At 36.2% G+C, this 20,476-nt stretch overlaps 1 protein-coding gene across 1 annotated transcript; it reads left to right on the top strand.

The window, feature by feature from the left end:
- Positions 1–5,988: 5,988 nt before the first annotated feature.
- On the top strand, positions 5,989–6,927 carry LOC142441219 (olfactory receptor 2L2-like). Its single transcript, XM_075543270.1, has one exon. The coding sequence runs from the start codon at positions 5,989–5,991 to the stop codon at positions 6,925–6,927; it is 939 nt and encodes a 312-aa protein (XP_075399385.1).
- The last annotated feature ends 13,549 nt before the right edge of the window (positions 6,928–20,476 follow it).

Raw genomic sequence — 20,476 nt, 5'->3', positions numbered from 1 at the left:
GATGAATATTGATTATACAATGCACTGTCATAAGGAGGCATAAATCTATATGGGAAGAAGTAGGCAGAATACTCCTTCAAATTAAGGATGGCTTGTCTGAGGATGGGTTGATTTTGTCGCACATACTTTGAGCATGTTGTCAGCATTGAAACATGCTTAGTAAAGGAGAATGTCAGGCAAAGGAGGAAGCCTCTTGTGGAGATTAACTGGAACAGCAGCTGCATTAATGTGCTCAAGTATTACAATTGTTGGAATGGTGCAGGACTTGACAGTGTTTCTCGCTATTATACCTAAAGTCAATCTGAGTAGGAACAAACTTGATGGAACCTCACAACAATGATGTAGTTATACTGATGTCTGAGTTTATATTTACATTTAAATGTAAATACATAAATGTTTTGTGTCCATACAGAAATATTTTAACAACATTGATCCCTTTCTTTTAATTTATTATATGCATGGTATTTAATTTTTATGAGGTTTTCCTTTGTCTTTATTGTCTAACAAACACTTCAGACAAAAGAGAATATCATGAACACAATTAAGGATGTTAAAATCTATAACAGATCAGAATTTCAATTCTTTTTTATATAGTTTTCTAAGTATGAAGTTTACAATGTTTCTGAACCCGGGTGATTCTAAATTTCTCTTTGCTTAGAGATATGATGCTATGTGTTTTAATGTGTTGTGAATATGAAGCTTTACAAAGTAAAAAATGTAAAACTCTCTAGGAACATGGCATTGTCTCTTTGTAGATATTTCATGTAAATATATACTTATTTACTGTTACTAGATAGTAAATTAAAGTATAGAAAAACTCAACAAGATAGTATGCTTCAACCATTCCATTTAGTTAGCATTTTTTCTCATTCTTCACTGATTTAATGTACTGAAGCCTGTAAAAACAGCTGGACCATGTATCCCTCTCAAACTTCCCCCCAACACACACACACACACACACACACACACACACACAGAGAGAGAGAGAGAGCGAGAGCGAGAGCGAGAGAGAGAGAGAGAGAGAGAGAGAGAGAGAGAGAGAGAGAGAGAGAGAGAGAGAGAGAGATATTGAGAGAGATTTGGCTGAAGTCCATTCTGTGTTATAAGAAAAAATCTCGGCAACTGTTCTTATGTCAGGGGACATTGCTAATGAACACACAAAACAGCAAATAAGAGGAACCTACTAGTAAAGACCCTAAAGTTATGGTGGCAGATGTTTCTCCACCCACTTATGTGAAGTGTCCAGGACACTACAGGAAGGTGAGTGTGAATTTCCTCACAGAGAGTATTCATGGACGTTTACTACAGTTAGTTATGCGGGACTAAATGAAGGAAGGTAGAAAATGAGGTACAGATTCAAACTTTGTTTTATTGAGAAGCATGTAAATGATTTAGAGGAAGGTTGATTACAAATAATAAGAAATCATTATTAGGTAAGTGCTGAAAAATGGCTTACCCATTTCATAACGCAATTAATAGTGCACTTAAAAAAGAAAAGGATATTTTACATTAATGGTGATAAGAAACCCATACATAGCTAGTATTCAAAAGTAGGACATGTCAATAAAATGCTTTATAAGACAAATGACAAAAGCTAAGAAACATTGTTATATGAGGATAAATGGAGCATTTTCAAACACCAAATTATAAATCATATCAATCACAATAGCATCCAAAACCTTAACCTACTGTCACAGAATTGATTTCAACTGCATAAATCCCATAGAGTATAAATATACCATAAGGCTTCTTTGTAGAAACAGAATGTCACCTTTTCTCCTTCAATTAATACATAAAATATAAAATCACACTAACAAAGAACATTCAGAGTTCAAACTATGGGGAGGTGATGCTGAAGTGTTGGATACAGTTCCCAAGGAAGTAACGTGGCATTGCCTCTCTGACTGCTTGAAGTGAATGGTGCCTCTTTATTAGCTCTGTCCAAAACCTGATTGCTGGTTCCACTTTTTGTCTTTATTTCACAAAAGTGAACTTCATCTTTGACCTGCTTCAGTTAGTTAAAAGAGGTACGAATTAATATACTCATATATCTTTAAAAAGCATAAGAACGTTTGATGAGTAAACCTATCTTCATAGAATTACTTAAGCAATGGAATTTGAAAGATAGCCAATGACCATTTGTGCATGCATTCTGTTATTTTTTCCATGATAATAAAATGCAACAAAATATTTCACATTTCAAGAACCTTCACGTGCACAATTCATTGGCATTCTTTCTGTTTATTATGTTGTCCAATCATCTTCCTAATCTGTGATTGAATTATATCATCATTTTAACAGTAACCCAGATGTGATTGTTAGTTACCTTTGAGTCAGTTTTACTTTATGGCACCCTTGTGTGTGTACAGTAGTATTAATCAATGGGCTTTGACTTTTAAAATATTGATCACCATGCTTGCTTTCAGTGTGTCTTTGAGGACATTCAAACTGCCAGCCTTTTTCTTATTCATCTTCCTTTTAATGATTTGCACCACCAAAGGCCTCTACAGATGTTCAGACATGTTTCACAATCTAAATTTTATGAACATGACGCTTGTGAAAGTCTATCACTTGTTGTACAATTCAGTTAAGAACACATGCATATTCATCAGTCTGGGAAGTAACCTTAATGACATCCCTTTTCACTTCTCTTCCAGAATATGTGAACACAATAATTATTCCAAGAATGAAAAATAATTTAGGTTTTAAATAAACAGACACCCTTTGGGCATTTAAAAAAATGTAACAAGATAAAGCAACCATGAGTTCTCATCGGTTCTGGTAATAGAATTTGTCGTCATATAAGTCTATTTGCAGACAAAAGTGAAAAGAAAAGAAGTTAAAGGTACTTTAGCATTTGATTTATGCAAGAATTACTGAACTGAATTACGGAGAACAACTTCTCTCTGAAGTCTGGTATGTTAAAATTATCAAACCTAGGAGTAAGGGACTGTTTTAGAAGTGTATACAATGTTATGCTATATGGAGAATCTAATGATTCTGTAGAGCTGCAGGTAGCAACATTGCTGAGAATGTTGGCAATGTGACTTTCTTTATTTATATGATCTTCTGTAGTCATCTCTCCAATGCGCTCTCTTTTATAACCACCTTCCTGACATCCCTCAATTGCGGATAGTGGGAGATCACCAGAGGTTTATTTCCTATGTAGTTCCCACAAATGAATCTTGGGCTCCCACTGCCATCCATAGCCTTCTACAAACAGGATTCTCACAGTCTAGGCTCTGATACTCTTCTCCCCTTTGAATTCAGGTTATATGCTCTGCAATCCTTCAGTGACTTATGTTGGGGTGCTTCTTCCATGTGGACTTAGCATGTCACTTAGATGACTGTGTGTAGAAAAGCCTTTAATTTCTAAGACCCCAGAAGTTATTTTATCTGATAACCAGGCACAAGTTAATTTTTCCACTACATTTTGCTATAGCACCCTAATCTTCTGTGTTCCTTTCCTGAGTAACAAGCAGAGCCATGATGTAAGAGTTAATTGTTCTTAAGTTAGAGCTAGCATTTAGTCCAAGTCCCAAACAGCCTTCTGTTTTATCAAGCACGAGGTTTTCCAGGTAACATATTCAAAGTACATGAGACAAAATTTTATATTCCTCATTTATAAGTAGCATTGAATGTAAAGACAGATTTGTTTGTTATTCTGGAAATCCATAATAATTTTAATATTCTTTGCAAACACCATAATTCAAATGCACCATTTTTGTGATCTTTTAAACTCACATTCTACCTTTTTCTTGCATTTGAGATGAATTAAAATACCATGATTTAGGGAGGCACATCTAAGTCCTCTAGTGGGGAATGTTGGAACACTACTTTAGAAGTTCCAGATATAGTTAGATTAAAATGTAATATCTTATCATTTGGTCTCCATTTTGACCTATATAAATATTGTTTTAATTTTTAAAAATATGAAGGCAAATGAGCATGTATTAAGCATGTGGTGAATCCCCTGTGAACACAGACCAGGGACATGAATAGCCTTGCTCTAACTCAGAGTGTTTTGGAAAGTCAGCTATTACAGATGCAGTTGGGTTAAATTTTAACCATCTATCGTTTGATTACCCTTTTAAATTTGCTAAGCCATCTAAATTTGTTCTAGTTTTTAATATTTTGTATTTCCTTTTCAATCAAGGCATTTATCTGTTTTACTTTGTTATTGTTTTTGTTTGTGTGATTTTTGGGATATGAAATCTAGGATAGGTAAGTCTAGAGACACTAACTGGATTAATGGTTTCTTGGGGGTATGATAGGAGAGATTGGGGGAAAACAGGGATCTAATAATGAATACAAGAAAGAAGAAAATGTTTTAAAATTAATTGTGGTGATGATTTTAAAGCTCCTCTTAATATATTTGAACTATTGAATTGTATTATATTTGTACTATGTGCCAAGCAAAACTGGTTTTTAAAAAAGTCCTAGATGAATGATATGCTGAGATCAATAGATTCATATTGTAATTTTTGTTTACTTAAATTTCCTCTATATATGTAAAAATACTTTTTGACTTACTCTTTTCTTTCTCTGTGTGTATTTGTGTATTTTCTCCCTCTATAAAGGTAAGTACACATGCATGATCATTAGTCATATGTGCATATTTATGTATGAGAGCTGGTGATTCTGCATCATGAAATTTAATGGCGCATATTTAGTATTGCAAGTTCTCACTTTGTATACTCACAGTCATTGCATCACCGCTGACTCATAGCGACCCTGCTGGTGGGTTTCTAAGACTAACTGTTCACAGGAATAGAAAGCCCTGTCTTTCTCCCTCAGAGCTTCTGGTAGTTTTGAACTGCCGAACATATAGATCACAGACAAATGCATAAGCCCTAAACAGTCAGGGCTTATTTACATATTAGTAGTTGAAAACATAATTTATGGGAATATAAAATTAGAAAACAAAAAATTTAATCACTCCACTGAAACACAACATTAGCTTTCCTTGAGTCTATCTTAGAATTGATTGAGACACTTTTTGTTTTTTTTACTGAAGCAGGAAGGAAATCATTGAAGACTTATTTCCTATGTACATCTCACAAATGTGGCAGAGGTTTTACGTGGAAGATATTTTTAATATAATCAGATGGCAGAGAGAGGAAGAAGCAGGAAAGAATCTTACAGTATTTATATTTCTGTACTCTGATATTTGTAAATGTTTCAGAAAATTAGTGTATAATAGAAGATCCACCAATGATTCTATCCTATATTGACTAGAGAGCTAGTCAGGTGATTGAAAAGAATAATTAATAGGAAAAAATAAATATAAGATTATCAATTAGTACTTAATGGTATTATCTACTCGTGTATGTCTTAGGATATCTACTCATTTATGTCTAATAAAAAACCAAATATTTATTACTAAAATTGGGAAAGTCAGGTATGGCAGAGTGACTTTATAAACTAAGCCTAACTTCTCAATATACATTTTAAAAACAAATTATTTTTAAAGGTTGGATTTGAAAATTTATGTTTTAGGATATAAAAATATTATTTTACTTGGGAAAATAAATTACATCTAATCACCAATTTATCTATATAGCAATAATTTAATAACATTCTCATTTCAACTTATTTTCCACTTTAAATTCACTCTGCCTATGTTATAATGTTTATCCTCCTGATATGTAAACTTATTAAGTGCAGAGGTATTTAAGCTATTAAAATAAATAAAGGATTTAAAAGATTAATCCACTTTCATGTGTAAATGCAGAATATCTTTCACTATATATTGGTGTAACTGAATTTATTTTAATGAAAAGGTAATATTGGTCATGCAATTATGCAGATAAATTGAACATTCAATATCTAATAGAAGTTTTGATTTTTCAATATCTAATTGAATATTTGATATCTAATTAAAATAATTAAATCAAAAGAGTATTTAAAATTTTTTAAAATCCCTGATGTTGTATTAACCTTTTGCCATTCTTGTCTCTTACTTTAAGGAAAACAAGTGAATATTCAATGGAGAATTATAATGCAACATCCACAGATTTCATTTTATTAGGGCTGTTCCCCCCATCAAGAATTGGCTTCTTTCTTTTCATCCTCATCCTTCTCATTTTCCTATTGGCTCTGATTGGCAACTTATCCATGATCCTGCTCATCCTCCTGAACATCCATCTCCATACACCCATGTACTTTCTCCTTAGCCAGCTCTCCCTTATGGACCTGAATTACATCTCCACCATTGTCCCCAAGATGGCTTTCAATTTCCTCTATTCTGACAGGTCGATCTCCTTCATTGGATGTGGAGTCCAGAGTTTCTTCTTCTTGACCCTAGCAGTTGCAGAGGCACTTCTCTTGACATCGATGGCCTATGATCGCAATGTGGCCATTTGCTTTCCTCTTCACTATCCTATACGGATGAGTCAAAGGGTATGTGTGCTAATGATTGTAGGATCTTGGATAATGGGATCTATCAATTCTTGTGCTCATACAATATATGCTCTCCATATCCCCTATTGCCGATCCAGATCTATCAATCATTTCTTCTGTGATGTCCCAGCCATGCTGACTCTGGCTTGCATGGACACCTGGGTCTATGAATACACAGTGTTTGTGAGCACAACTTTGTTCCTCGTGTTTCCTTTCATCGGCATTACTTGTTCCTATGGCCGGGTTCTCCTCGCTGTGTACCGCATGCCCTCCTCAGAAGGGAGGAAGAAGGCTTATTCAACCTGCAGCACCCACCTCACTGTGGTGACTTTCTACTATGCACCCTTTGCTTACACCTATCTACGGCCAAGATCCTTTAGATCTCCAACAGAAGACAAGATTCTTGCTGTTTTCTATACCATCATCACCCCTATGCTCAACCCTGTCATCTACAGCCTAAGGAACAAAGAAGTCATAGGAGCTGTGAGAAGAATGAGTCAGAGATTATTCTCTGTGAAAGTATAGACAAGGAATCTACATCAGCCCTCAACTATAGGTGTTTGTTGAGTAGTGCTTAGGCAATAAAAATGAAATTCAAAATATATGGGTAAATTCTAAAATGATATTAGATTTTAGAAAATTGAACTGTGAGAAATCATTGTTTTTTTAAGTTATATATATTTTTTATTTCGATGAAGTGATATTTTCCCTCAACACTAAAGTCATATATAATCCACTAAGTTTCAGCTATTTGAATGTTCTATTAAGATATAAACATGAAAATCAAAACTGCTTAACATGAATATATTTCATTCTTCCTAACAATTTTACTATAGTTAATTGCATTTATCCTTCTTTATGACTGAATTAGAACAACATAACTATAAATATTTTAGTTTGAGTGAATATGCTGTAAAGAAAAATAATTCTGCATTATTTTACTCACAATTGTTGTGCACTGCTTCTATATCTCCCCCAAAATTCAGAGCAGATGACAGACATGTGGAAATAGAAACTCTTTCAGGACTGTCAAGGATATATGAAAATTTAATATTTTCCAGGTATGGGTCCTGGATATATCTGAATGAATCCTGTAAAGTGATTTATTAGCCAGATCAGTAATTTGCTGCTTAGGGTGAAGCTAAATGAGATGCAGAAGATGAGCCTACTTTTATGAGGCTTAACAGAGGTTGCAATCTATTGAGCGTAGGTTATATTGTACTAGTTTCTCCAAAAGAAGCCCCCAGAAAATATTCATTTTAGCATACAAAATAGTCACTGATATCCTTACATAAGAAAACATGTGTTAGCCATTCGTTCAACTAATGATACTCTTGAGGTATTTTGGGGGTAGGGAGTGGAAATCAACTTTTCTGCTACAGTATTGGAAACTGACACCAATCTTCAGACTATGCCTAAAAAATCCCATCATTATTTTCAGGATAAAATTATTTATGTTTTTGTATAGTATGAGTTATGAGAAATTGCTCTTCAGGAGAAAATGCTGCTGATTGCTATTAAATCTCTGAGGAGTTATGAAATATTATGTCAGAATGAGGATGTAAGAATAGTCATTGATTAACCAAATCAACAGTAATAGATATGACATGTTAGAACTGAAAATCCTTGTTTTGTAGATCAATAAATACATATTTTGAAAGAATGATACAAATTCACATGTTATAATAGTAATTTCAAGTAAGGATTTTTAGTTTTTGCCATTGCTGAGTATTTGGAAAATGTACAGTGGGATTGTCCTTTGGAAGGAAGAAGTGAGACATAGCTCACCTACTTGAGACGTGTTAGAAGAAAGGAAAAGCCCTGGGAAATTACAGCATACTTGGAAAACTATGTCAGCAAAAAGGAGGAAGATCCTCAAGAAGATGTATCAAAGTACCAGCTGCAATGATGGGATCAAGCATAGCAATAATTTTGAGAATGGTACATGACCCAGTAGTGTTTCATTTTCTTGTATTTGGGTAACAATGAGTAAGAATGTACACTAAGTCATTCCATCAAAATAGACCTAGGAATTAGTATTTGATTCCAATCCTAATAGCTGAATAAAGACGATGATATAGTGGAAGGCTCAGGTGATTCAATGACAGCTAACAAAATAACCTAACTTGGGGGAAGCATAGTAGGTATGGAAGTATCATACTGGGTGAAAAAAAGAATCATTAAAGAAGGTTGGAGAAATATAAAGTGGAAATGAGATATAATTGTATAATCTCTCTCTCTCTCTCTCTCTCTCTCTCTCTCTCTCTCTCTCTCTCTATATATATATATATATATATATATATATATATATATAGAGAGAGAGAGAGAGAGAGAGAGAGAGAGAGAGAGAGAGAGATATTATACAATGAAAGAACTCTCTAAAAATAAAAATGCAAGTAAGAAATACATGGGAAAATAGTTTAATATAGAGACTCTAAGTAAAAGTAAATCAATTTTTCCAAAGTATTTAATGGGCATTTACAATGGCATAGGCCAAGAGCTATAAAATGAAGAAGTTTTGATAATAGCTACTTGTCAAGTGACTAGAAGAGACTCAAATTTCAGCTATTTTGAATTAAGGTGACCCCAGAGATTGTTCAAGTTATACAACAATACCATTAATATCCCGTGCAAATAAAATTTGATGAAGAACATCCAACAACGGTTGTAGCAGTATATTGACAGGAAGCTGCCAGAGATCCACACAGACTCACAGCGGATGTGCAACAGGGCCAGCACTGCTGATGTCAATGGATCTTGGTAAAAGCAGAATATATCAGAAATATGTTTATTGTTGTTTTATTGATTATGCTAATTCATGCAATGCGTATACTATAACAAAATATGGATATCTATGAGAAGAATTAAAATCCCCAAACACTATGTTGTGCCCTTTCACAACCTCTGCATGGTTCAAGAGGTAGTTGTGTGAACAGAATTTGGACATGCTGCATGGTTTAAGTAAGAAAATGTGTGTTAGGGTTTTATCATCTCACCACACTTATTCGGTACATATTCTGAGCTAAAAATAAGAGAAGATGGTTTATATGAAGAAGAATTCTGCACCAGGTTTTGATGAAGGCTTATTAACAACATGTGATATACAGAAGCCACCACCTTGGTTGCTGAAGGTGAGGAGGACTTGAAACGCTTGCCAAAGATCAATGATAGCAGCCTTCAATATGGACTAGAACTCAATGTAACACAAATCAAAACAGAATCCTCATGCTGGGCCAGTTTATAAAACATCAAACTGAAGAAGTGATTGAAGTTGTCAAGGATAATGTCTTACTGGGCTTTACAATCAATGCTCATGGAAGCAGCAGGCAAGAGATCAAAGGATGCATTGTATTGGGTAAATCTGATGCACAAAACCTCTTTAAAGTGTTGAAAAGTAAGGTTGTTACTTTTAGGACTAAGGCATCTTGGAATCAAGTCTTGGTGTTTTCAGTCATTTCATATGCACATAAAAGTTGGATATTAAATAAGGAAAATGAATAAAGAATTGGTGCATTTGAATTATGGTACTAGGAAACAAGATTAAGTATCATAAACTGCCTCAAGAATAAACAAATCTCACTAGAAGGTGTATAGCTAGAATACTTCTTTGAGGCATTGAATTGTCTCAATGTCAAGACTTGTCTCAGGTATTTTGGACATGTTGTCAAGAAAGACCACTCCCTGGAGAAGAACGTCATGCTTGAGAAAGAAGACTGACAGTGAAAAAGGGGAAGAACTCTGAGGAGATGAGGTGATACAGTGGCTTCAGATAGGCTCAAACACAAGAACTATTGTGAGGATGGCAACAGACGTGGCACTGTTTCATTGTGTTGTACACAGTGTTGTCATTAGTCTGAATGGACTCATGATCATTAACAGACAACCACATTCATCTTACTTTCATCTTGTAATAGAGAGCTCTGTACAAATTAATATTATAGCCACAAGTACAAACACTGCAATACATCGAAAATAATTATGACAAACAAGAAATATGATTAGAAGGGCCATATTAAGTAAATGATTCCATATTATTCATATTTTAACTACATGGATTTGTATTTTCAGCATGCTATTTTATTAATGCAAAGTTGGGGGTGTACTGACACTTATTTACAATAAGAAATAAAAATAAATATTTAAAATACAAAGTGATTTTCACCATATTTTAATTAAATGGGCAATAAGTATATTCTCACTACGTACAGTTTGCCATCACATTAATCTTCCTATTTGTGGTTAGAAACGATTGATTTTCCACTTCTTTTTATTACTTATTTCAGATAGAAACCAACAACATTTCCAAGACATTTAAATAATTACTTTGATTTGTCTTGAGTAGCACTCATTTTTTCCATTTCATTTTATCCTGTAGTATTTTACACACACAAAAATGCACATATTCCTCTGGTGGCCAAATAGGAGTTACAATCTAAGGTAAATTTAGGCAAATAAAAAGACCAATATACTTGTATTATTGCCATAAATGTAGTTTTATCACATTGTGTATCCCGATTTAAAAATAAGAATGTGAGAGGAAATATGGAACATATATTCTGTTACTATAGATGGCTTGACCTTGTGGTTATCTGCAATGCTTTCTAAATCAACACAAAATGTTACACAAATGTTTGCCTAATTATGTTGTGTTAAGGTGATTCTTTGGAGAAGCAAAACCAGTGATGCTTGCACGTGTACATATATAGAAAGAGATTCTATATGTCAGGACTTAACTCACGTCATTTTGGAAGGATATATATTGAGTCTGTTTCAAGTTTGTGGCCCATATGTTAGCTGAACAGAAAGTAGGAAGATGAGATAGAAAGTCCACAGGCTAGTGGATGGATGGTTGAATGAATCTGTGGTCAGTCAAATGACTTCATGGTAGGCAGTCCACAGATTGATGTAACAAGAGGTCATCAAACCAGATACAGGCCCAGATACATCGGGAGAAGCAAGATAGCCTGCAAACATTGTCAATGTGTGCCAAGGTAGCCTCTGTTAACTGTATAAAGACTGTGACCTGGTAAAGGAGGTGATCCTCCACCCCTTTCTTTTACAACTGCTTGGCTGTTTACAGAAGTTACCATCATGGAGCTGATCACACTATATTATATCATGGAAGAATTTGGGCCCATCTAAGATGATATAAAAAATAACTATCAAAATATACTTGTTTATTTGTGGCAGGAGAAAATCAACATGAGAGAATGCCAAATTTTGTCTGTGATGATTTGACATACAAATATGAGCAGGCATATTGTGTTAGTCTGGGTGGACTAGAAAAACAAATTCATAGACATATATATATATATATATATATATATATATATATATATATATATATATATATATATATACACACACACACATATATATATGAAAGAGTTTTATATACAGAGTAATTGTACATTAAGAGAGCATTCCAGCTGAGTGCAGATCCTTTTGGTCATAAAACCAATATTAGTCCATATGTTCAATAACAATTGATAAAGTCCTTTTCAGACTCCTGCAACATATGCAATGATGCCAATTGCAGGAAGATCACAGGCCAGTGGGTGGGAAGTCTTGTGGACCCAGAGGCATTGTAATCATCTCGGTGTTGGCAGGGGACTCCACATGACTTCTGAAGCTCAGGGCACCAGTCTAGTTCCATGTGTCTTGTCAGCTGCAAAGTCTCCCAGGGAGTGAGCAGAGAGAGACAGTGTCTCCCACCACCAAGGAGAAAACACTAGAGTTCCCATAATCCTCAGGAGAAGCCCATGCCCACACAGAGGCCTCATTGGCTATGACCCAATTGAGAGAGTAGACTCCACCCCTTCACTCTTAATCTTCTCAAGTCTCAAATTGACACAGATTAGGTAATTAACACACATATCCAACTATTGTAAGAAGCTGTTCAATGGCATGTACAACATAAATCAAGGAATACCAATGCTCTGAATATACTTTTTATACTGTGTTCTAATAATTTTAAATATTTGTTTTTAATTGTTTGCATGCCAGAGTTGGGGGTTTAGGTTGAAGCTTAAAATATGCTATATTCTATTTTTGCATTTACACTTACATCCAAGTATTTCCTATGACCTAATTATTTCACTTTCTAAACAAGACAAAAATACATACATTGTAGAATTCTCACTATATTCTCCTATAGCACAAATTAGACATCTCTACCTTTATTTTTGTTTTTAGTAGGGAAAGAATGTTTTTTTTATTAATCATTTTATTAGGGGCTCATACAACTCTTTTCATAATCCGTACATACATCATTTGTACCCAGCACATTCGTACGTATGTTGCCATCATCATTCTCAAAACACCTGCTTTCTACTTGAGCCCTTGGTATCAGCTTCTCATTTTCTCCCTCTCTCCTGGCTCCCCCCCTGAACCCTTGATAATTTATAAGTAATTATTATTTTATCATATCTTACACCATCTGACGTCTCCCTCGCCCAGTTCTCTGCTGTCTGTCCCCCTGGAAATAATGTATTATACCTACCATATATATTTTTGTTTCAGTTGTTAGTTCACATTTCTGCAATTTTTGATTCATAAATATCCATTCTATCCTTAGGTCTATTAAAATGGGGATTGACCTCCAGCAATTTCTTGATTACTGACATTCAGAATTTTATTGTTTTCTGATTTCACAATGGTGAAATTTTTACATCAGATATCATTATAGGTTGGAAAATGAGACTCTAAGGTTAATTGATGCATCTACTATTAACACTTGCATCTTTAATTCATAGGGTCCACTTATATCAATAACCATATTTAATATTATGCTAATAAAGTATCTCTTTATTCTTTATTCTTTATTAAATAAAATCCCCAACACAGTCAGTGTCAGGAGAGTATTATAGCCATAGAAGTAATTAAGAAAATCTAACCTGCATTCAATAGTCTTTTAAAATTGTATAATATTTGTTAAAAATAGGTCTATATCATCAGCTTTCAGTTACACACTTAATTTTCTGCATATGCATTGCTAGATTCACTATATACTATATCAGCCTCTATACTCATGAACTATGTACTAAGTAGATGGACTATATACTACATCCATCTATACAACTATAGTGTAATGACAAATTCATAAAAATTTTCTAACATATTATTATTTTAAAATGTTTAATTTTAGAAGACAAAGTAGCATCTTATTGCTATTTACCATTATAGATAATACTTAAATAACGTGTTAAATATTTTTGAAAGTTTCATTACAAATATTTAGTCAGTTTGTTATAACAAAACTAAGTCATTAAACTAATTAAAATATTTTGCTGTATTTGATATTAATGCATTTATCTAAGTAATTTTAAGCAAGATTTGTTTTTCAGAATATTCATCTCAAGGTTGTATTCTTATTATGAGCAAAAAATTAGTAAATTTTATCAAAAGTACAGTCTGACTATATATATGTATATATATACATTCACTACAATATAAAGAATATCACAGAAGAATTGATGCATTCGAAATGAGGTGTCAGAAAAGAATAACACAAATACCATGATTTTATGGATTGCCAGTAGTCCAAACAATATCTATCTTCGTAGGGAACTGCATATCCCCCTACCCTGGATTTGAACCATGTACGACCTTTATGAATTTACTCTGTTTACTGCCATACAAACTGTGCCCTGTAGTTTTACTACCTTAGTTTCATTCCAGCCAGATGGTAGCTGTCTTGACCCTTGCTAGGATTGGTGCTCTTTCACTAGGAGCTGCTATGCTCATTGGTCAATACATGACTGGTGGCATTTCACACACCACACACCCCCCCCGTGTCTGGTATGCTTCATTAGCATATTTACCTGTTCGATCAGTTGCCTGCCGCCGTGTCTTCCTTATTTGGGAGATGCATGACTATTGGCTACCTCAGCTGTACCTTATTTCCATGTGACGTAATGGTGCCCGCCCTTCGCTGTCTGCTCTCAGCTCAATAAATGAGGCTTGATCAGATTCCTGTCTTGCCTCCATCTCTCCACGCCCTTGCCCATCTTCATTCCCAGTCCCTCTTTTAGGTATCCACATTATTGATGACCCGTGGGATGGGACATTTTGGCGCCCAACGTAGGGCTTGGGACACAGGTTTCTTTTTGTAAGCCTGCCTGTTGGGCAGCATGAGATGGGGAGTGGGGGGCGGAGGGGCAGTTTCAGTTTCATTAGGGGTAGTCTCATCAGGAGAAATTTGCTCCTTCTCAGTATCTAACAGGATGAACTGTGGGACCCAGAGTGCGAAGAGGCTTTTAAAATCTGCTCTGATTGAGCAATGGTTTCCTTGATCTGGGATCCTGTGATTTGCTCCCAATAATTTCCATTATGAGGTTATAATAAGACTATGCTGTAACAGGGACCTTATCAGGACCAAAGACCCTGTAATAATCTTCCAGACTGTTTCCCACCCTATTCCAGGTGCGGGTATCAACCGTGCCCTCTTTAGGAAACCAGTGTCACATATATTTTATGAAATAAAAAAATTTGAACAAATCTTTAGCTTTAACCTTAACTCCCCGCGTCTTTAACGCATCTCCTAGCTGTCCTACAAATAATTGATGCTGACTTAATTCTTGACCCATCGTCAGGCAAAAACTCACGCGGTTATCTGTCGTCGCGGGTTACAACTACGGTGTAGTGGGCTTGATAAGTTCATCAGCCAATCCTTGATGACTTGCCTGCTTCCTCGGGGGATTCCCTCATTTTCAGCATGCATTGAACGCAGAGTATCTCAAAGCCTCCAAGCAACATAGGCACCACAGCTGGATGTTGTAGAGTATCACAGTGCAGCTAACAGCTTAGGCACTGCAAAGCGGCGCTTTTGGAGCCAGGTGGCAGCAGCAGTGGCTGCGGGTGCGGCGGGCAGCAGTGGGCAGCTCGTCTTAGGGACCCACAGCGCACTTTATGGCAGCGGCGACGCGCTTTATGGCAGCAGGAGGCTCTGGGCGGCGGTTGAGCGTCTTGCGGCTCTGCTACCTCAAGTTAGCAGCTCTGCGGGCTTTAACAGCTCAGCCCGGCTTTAGCAGGTCTGTGGCTGTGTTGTGGCAATTTTAACAGCTCAGCATGTCAGCTCAGTTGTGGCGCTGCATTAGCAGCAGGGCACCAGTGACACCGTGTTGTTTCAGTGTTTCAGCTCAGTGATACAGCTTAGAAATACAGCCAGATGCCAGCAGAGCAGGAGCTGAGGCTTCTCTAATCGTTCTTGCCCCACGTTTCGGCGCCAATATGTCCTGTCCCATGGGTCATCCTCAATGTGGATACCTGAAAGAGGGACTGGGAATGAAGATGGGCAAGGGCGCGGAAAGATGGAGGCAAGACAGGAATCTGATCAAGCCTTGTTTATTGAGCTGAGAGCAGAGGTTTAAATAGCCAGCGAAGGGCGGGCACCATTATGTCACATGGAAATAAGGCACAGCTGAGGTAGCCAATAGTCGTGCATCTCCCAAATAAGGAAGACACGGCGGCGGGCAACTGATTGAACAGGTAAGTATGCTAATGAAGCATACCAGGCACGTGTGTGTGTGTGTGTGTGTGTGAAATGCCACCAGTCATGTATTGACCAATGAGCATAGCAGCTCCTAGTGAAAAAGCACCAATCCTAGCAAGGGTCAAGACAGCTACCATCTGGCGGGAATGAAACTAAGGCAGTAAAACTACAGGGCACAGTGTGTATGGCAGGAAACAGAGTAAATTCATAAAGGTCGTACATGGTTCAAATCCAGGGTAGGGGGATATGCAGTTCCCTACATATCTTGAAAGAGGTAAAACCAAAATATGTAATTGAGAAAAAGATGACTAGACTCATTCTCACATACTTTGGGCATGGTTTTAAGAGATATCAGTCAATGTGTTCCACCATAGCAAAAATTGTGGGAGTAAAGGAGGACTGTGGAGTATTTCATTGTGTTACACACGGGGTTGCTATGACTCAGAACTGATTCAAAGGCACCTAACAAAAAGAATGTAGTCTGTAAAGGAAGGGGAGGCAAGAATCTTGACAATGAACAATTCAGGTTAGATGGTTAACTATAGGTTTACAAAATAATTTCACTTAGTTTCATAAAAGTATAAATATAATATGGATACATGGTCCTCAAATAATGTGCTCATTGTAATTTAAAATTTTATTCTTACATATAATTGTACTTCCAATTGATGAGATCTAGAAATCGTGTTGTTATTTTTAGGTGGGACTTAGTTAGTTCCAGCCCATAGTGATATGATACACAACAGAGCAAAATATTGCTGGATTCTTAGAAATCCTCTCAATTGTTCATATGCTTCAACCCATTGTTGCAGCCATGGTGTCACTCCATCTCCTTAGAGGTCTTTCTCTTTGTTCTTTTCCCTCCACTTTATGAAGCATGATGTCCTTCACCGGGAGCAAGTCTCTTTTGATAATATGCCCAGAGCATGTAAGAGGACGTCTTTCTATTCTTGCCTCTAGGGGACACTCTGCCTGTACTTCTGAGACAGATCAATTTGTCTCACTGGTGCCTAGGACATAAATATTCCATTTCATTTTTGATGACTTCCCATTTTTCTAGATTTATACTTCGCCCATTCCAAGATCAGATCATTAGCAGATTTTTGTAGCTGTTTCTTCTTTCTTTGAGTGGAGTCCCATTAGCAAATTAAGTTCTAGAAAGATCCACTCCTACCAAATGTATTCCATGCACGTCACCATGGTCAACTTCACTCAAAGATATCAGCTCTTCCTAAGTCACATTTCAAGCACCTTCTGGGCCCAGGAGTCCATCCTCTGCCACTATCTCTAACAATGCATTTTTTCCATTCATTAGGTCTTCAGTATCTGAAATATTTAAAAGGTATGCATTAAGTTTTCAAATCCTATTTCCTCCCTTCCTCACGGTCAGCCAATTCCTTCTTTGTTTGTTGTCTGTTCTTAGTTTAGAAGTTCCACTACAACCGGCTCACTTTGGGTGACCTGGCTGGCATTTTAAATACCAGTGGCATAGTTATACAACATCAAAGCAACACAGAGCCACCACTGTATGACAAACTGAAAACCAACACACAGAGAAGTTGTAGCTTGAGCTGTCCTTGATTCCCACAAGTGTTTCAGCGAATTATAACTAATCTAAGAGATGCATTTGAATTGCGGTGCTGCAGAAGAATATTGAAAGTAGCATGGACTGGTAAGAGGACAACCAGATCTGTCTGGGAAGAAGCACAGCCAGAGTGCTCCTTAGAGACAGTGATGGGGAGATTTTGTCTTACATACTCTGGACATATTGTCAGCTAAGACAAGTGTCTTAGAGGAGGACATAATGCTTAGTAAAGTGGATGGGCAGAGAAAAAGAGGATTACCTTCAATGAGATGTACTAACCAGGTGGTTGCAAGAATGGTTTTAGGCATAGGAACAATTGTGAGGATGCCACAAGATTGGGTAGTGTTTATTACCATTGCTATGAGTCGAAGTGACTAAATATTAGCCAACAACAACAACATGAGAGATGGCACAGGACATTGTTACAGGTATGAACTTATAAATCTTTATGAAATAGTAAGATTTTGAAAAATCTATGTTTTTACACATAGAGAAATAGAAACTTTACAGTAAAGCCATCATTAAATCTCGACTTTCTTCTGACGAAACAGATAATAGTCATTATCTTAGTCTCTCTCTCTCTCTCTCTCTTTCACACACACACACACACACACACACACACACACACAGCAGTTAAAAAGTCTCACTGCCATTAAGCCAATGTCAATTCACAGCAACCCTATAGGACAGGGTAGAATTGCCCTGTGAGGATTCAAGACTGTAACTGTGTTAGTTTGGGTAGACTAGAGAAACAAAATTCATAGACACTAAGTGTCTATAATGTGTAAGAGAGAGATGTATATAATAGAATAATTGTATGTTAGGAAAGCATCCCAGCCCAGTTCAGATCAAGTTCATAAGTCTGATATTAGTCCATATGTCTAATACCAATCTATAAATGCCTCTTCAGACTCAGGCAACACATGCAATGGCAGCTAATTCAGGAAGATCATAGGCCAGCGGGTGGAAAGTCCTATAGATCCAGTGGCAGTGGAAGCATCTCAACGCTGGCCGGTGTCTCCACATGGCTTCTTCAGCTCCAGGCCTCTAGTATAGTTCTGTGTGTCTTCCCAACAGGAATGTCTCACAGTTAGTGGGTGTGTGTCCTGCCTCCAGGTAGTTATTTATCAATGAGCTCATCAAGCTATGATCCTTAGAAAGAGAAGGATTTTAATGAAATGGCCCAGACACTTGTAGAAGTGGGCAAGTTGCAAGTCAATTGGGCAGACATAGCAATGGAGGTTTTAAATCTCATAGCTGCAGGGACAAATTAATACAAGATAGACAGGAAGAGGACAGGCTTCCTGCTACAGAGGCAATTGAATCTAAGATTAGTAGGTCAAGCTTGTATGTACAGAGATTGACAAAGTCACAGTCAATAGGTAAGACCACTGATAGCTTGCAGATTGATAGATGATACATCAGGCTGTTAGCTCAAATCAGCCAAATATAGGATCCAGACCTAGCAAAAGTGAGAAAACTTTGCCACAATGCCCACTCCTGTTGATAACAGGCTGAATCTCAAGGATATTTCATTGTGAGGGAAGTCTGGGTCTTAAATGCCAAAGTACTGAAAATCCTAACCCAGATAAGTTAAAACAAACCTAAGCTATTACTTGTCTTCTATAGATTTGAATTTAGGAACAGAGTACAATAAAACACTCACCTGTAAACAGAAAGTTACTTTCAAACATAGTTTTCATTGCTCCCAAAGCATCTTTGTTTACAAATAAAAAATTAAATTCCATATTCTTTACTGCACCCAGACATTGCTGAAACATCACTTCCTAACAAATTCACTCTTTGAACACTACATTTAAAGTAGCAATGCCCTTACCACAACTTTAAGGTTTATCTTATTCTACTCTCATTTAAAAAATATTTAAACTTTTCACTTCCTAGCATATTAAAGAATTAATAATAATTATTCATATATTTATAATATCATTTATTGAGTTATACTGATATCTCCTTATCACTAGGCATTCCATTTCATAATTGGAGATTCCACCACCCATACTATTGTAAACCAACAGCCTACAGAACATACTGTCAATAATATTTGTTGATTTGGTATGTGAAATGAATAGATTGTTGAGCTCAATTTATTTCTCTGATACATTTTTCATTTAGAAAAGTTTTCTAGAAAATAAATCTTATTATATCTAAGAAATTCCAAAAATAATGCATAATGAGTATTGAGATGTGAATGTAAAATAGGCTTCATTGTCCACATTTCAAACATAAAAACTGGAAATTTTATTCTGCTCAAAATATATAAGTAAAATACCAGCTGGGAAGGGAGAAGGGTGGGCAGAGGGTAAGAAGGGGGAACCAATCATAATGATCAACACACAGCCACAACCCCCACTCCAGGGGGAAGAACAAAGGAAACCATGGAGGAAGGGATACAGTGGTCAGTGTGAGCTATGAAAATAATAATAATTTATAATATATCCAGGGGTTACAAGGGTAAGGTATAAGAGGAGCTGATATCAAAGGCTAAGTAGAAAGTAACTGCCTAGAAAAGAGAGGTGGCAACATGTGTACAAATATGCCTGATACAATTGATGTATGGATTGTAATAAATATTGTAAGAGCCCTCAATACTTTAATCTATATATATGGAAAACAAGGTTTTCTGGATTTTTTACTTACAGAAATTGTACTATAATTTAATAATTCTGCATGTAGGGCATGATAAGTGTTAGCCATACTTTTGAGTAATTTGGATTGAATCATTTCGAGTCAAGTAAATTCTGACTCATGGTGACCCCATTGGTGTGACAGTAAAACTATTTGCCAAAGAGTTTTCAGTGGCTGATATTTCAGAAGATTGTCAAACCTTTCTTCTGACAAGCCTAAGCTGAACTCAAGCCTCCAAACTTTACTTAACAGCCTAGTGTGTTAACTCTTTCATCATCAAGGGACACTTTTCAATGGAGAATGGTTACTTAATATTTCCCTTATAATTACTTATTTGCTATCTGTATGTA

This window comes from Tenrec ecaudatus, chromosome 2, assembly GCF_050624435.1.
Source record: "Tenrec ecaudatus isolate mTenEca1 chromosome 2, mTenEca1.hap1, whole genome shotgun sequence".
NCBI classification, from domain to species: Eukaryota; Metazoa; Chordata; class Mammalia; order Afrosoricida; family Tenrecidae; genus Tenrec; species Tenrec ecaudatus.
This window is presented reverse-complemented; position numbering and strand designations above follow the sequence as displayed.

Coding starts and splice junctions, on each gene's coding strand:
- LOC142441219 (XM_075543270.1), top strand. CDS start 5,989: ATGGAGAATTATAATGCAACATCCACAGATTTCATTTTATTAGGGCTG.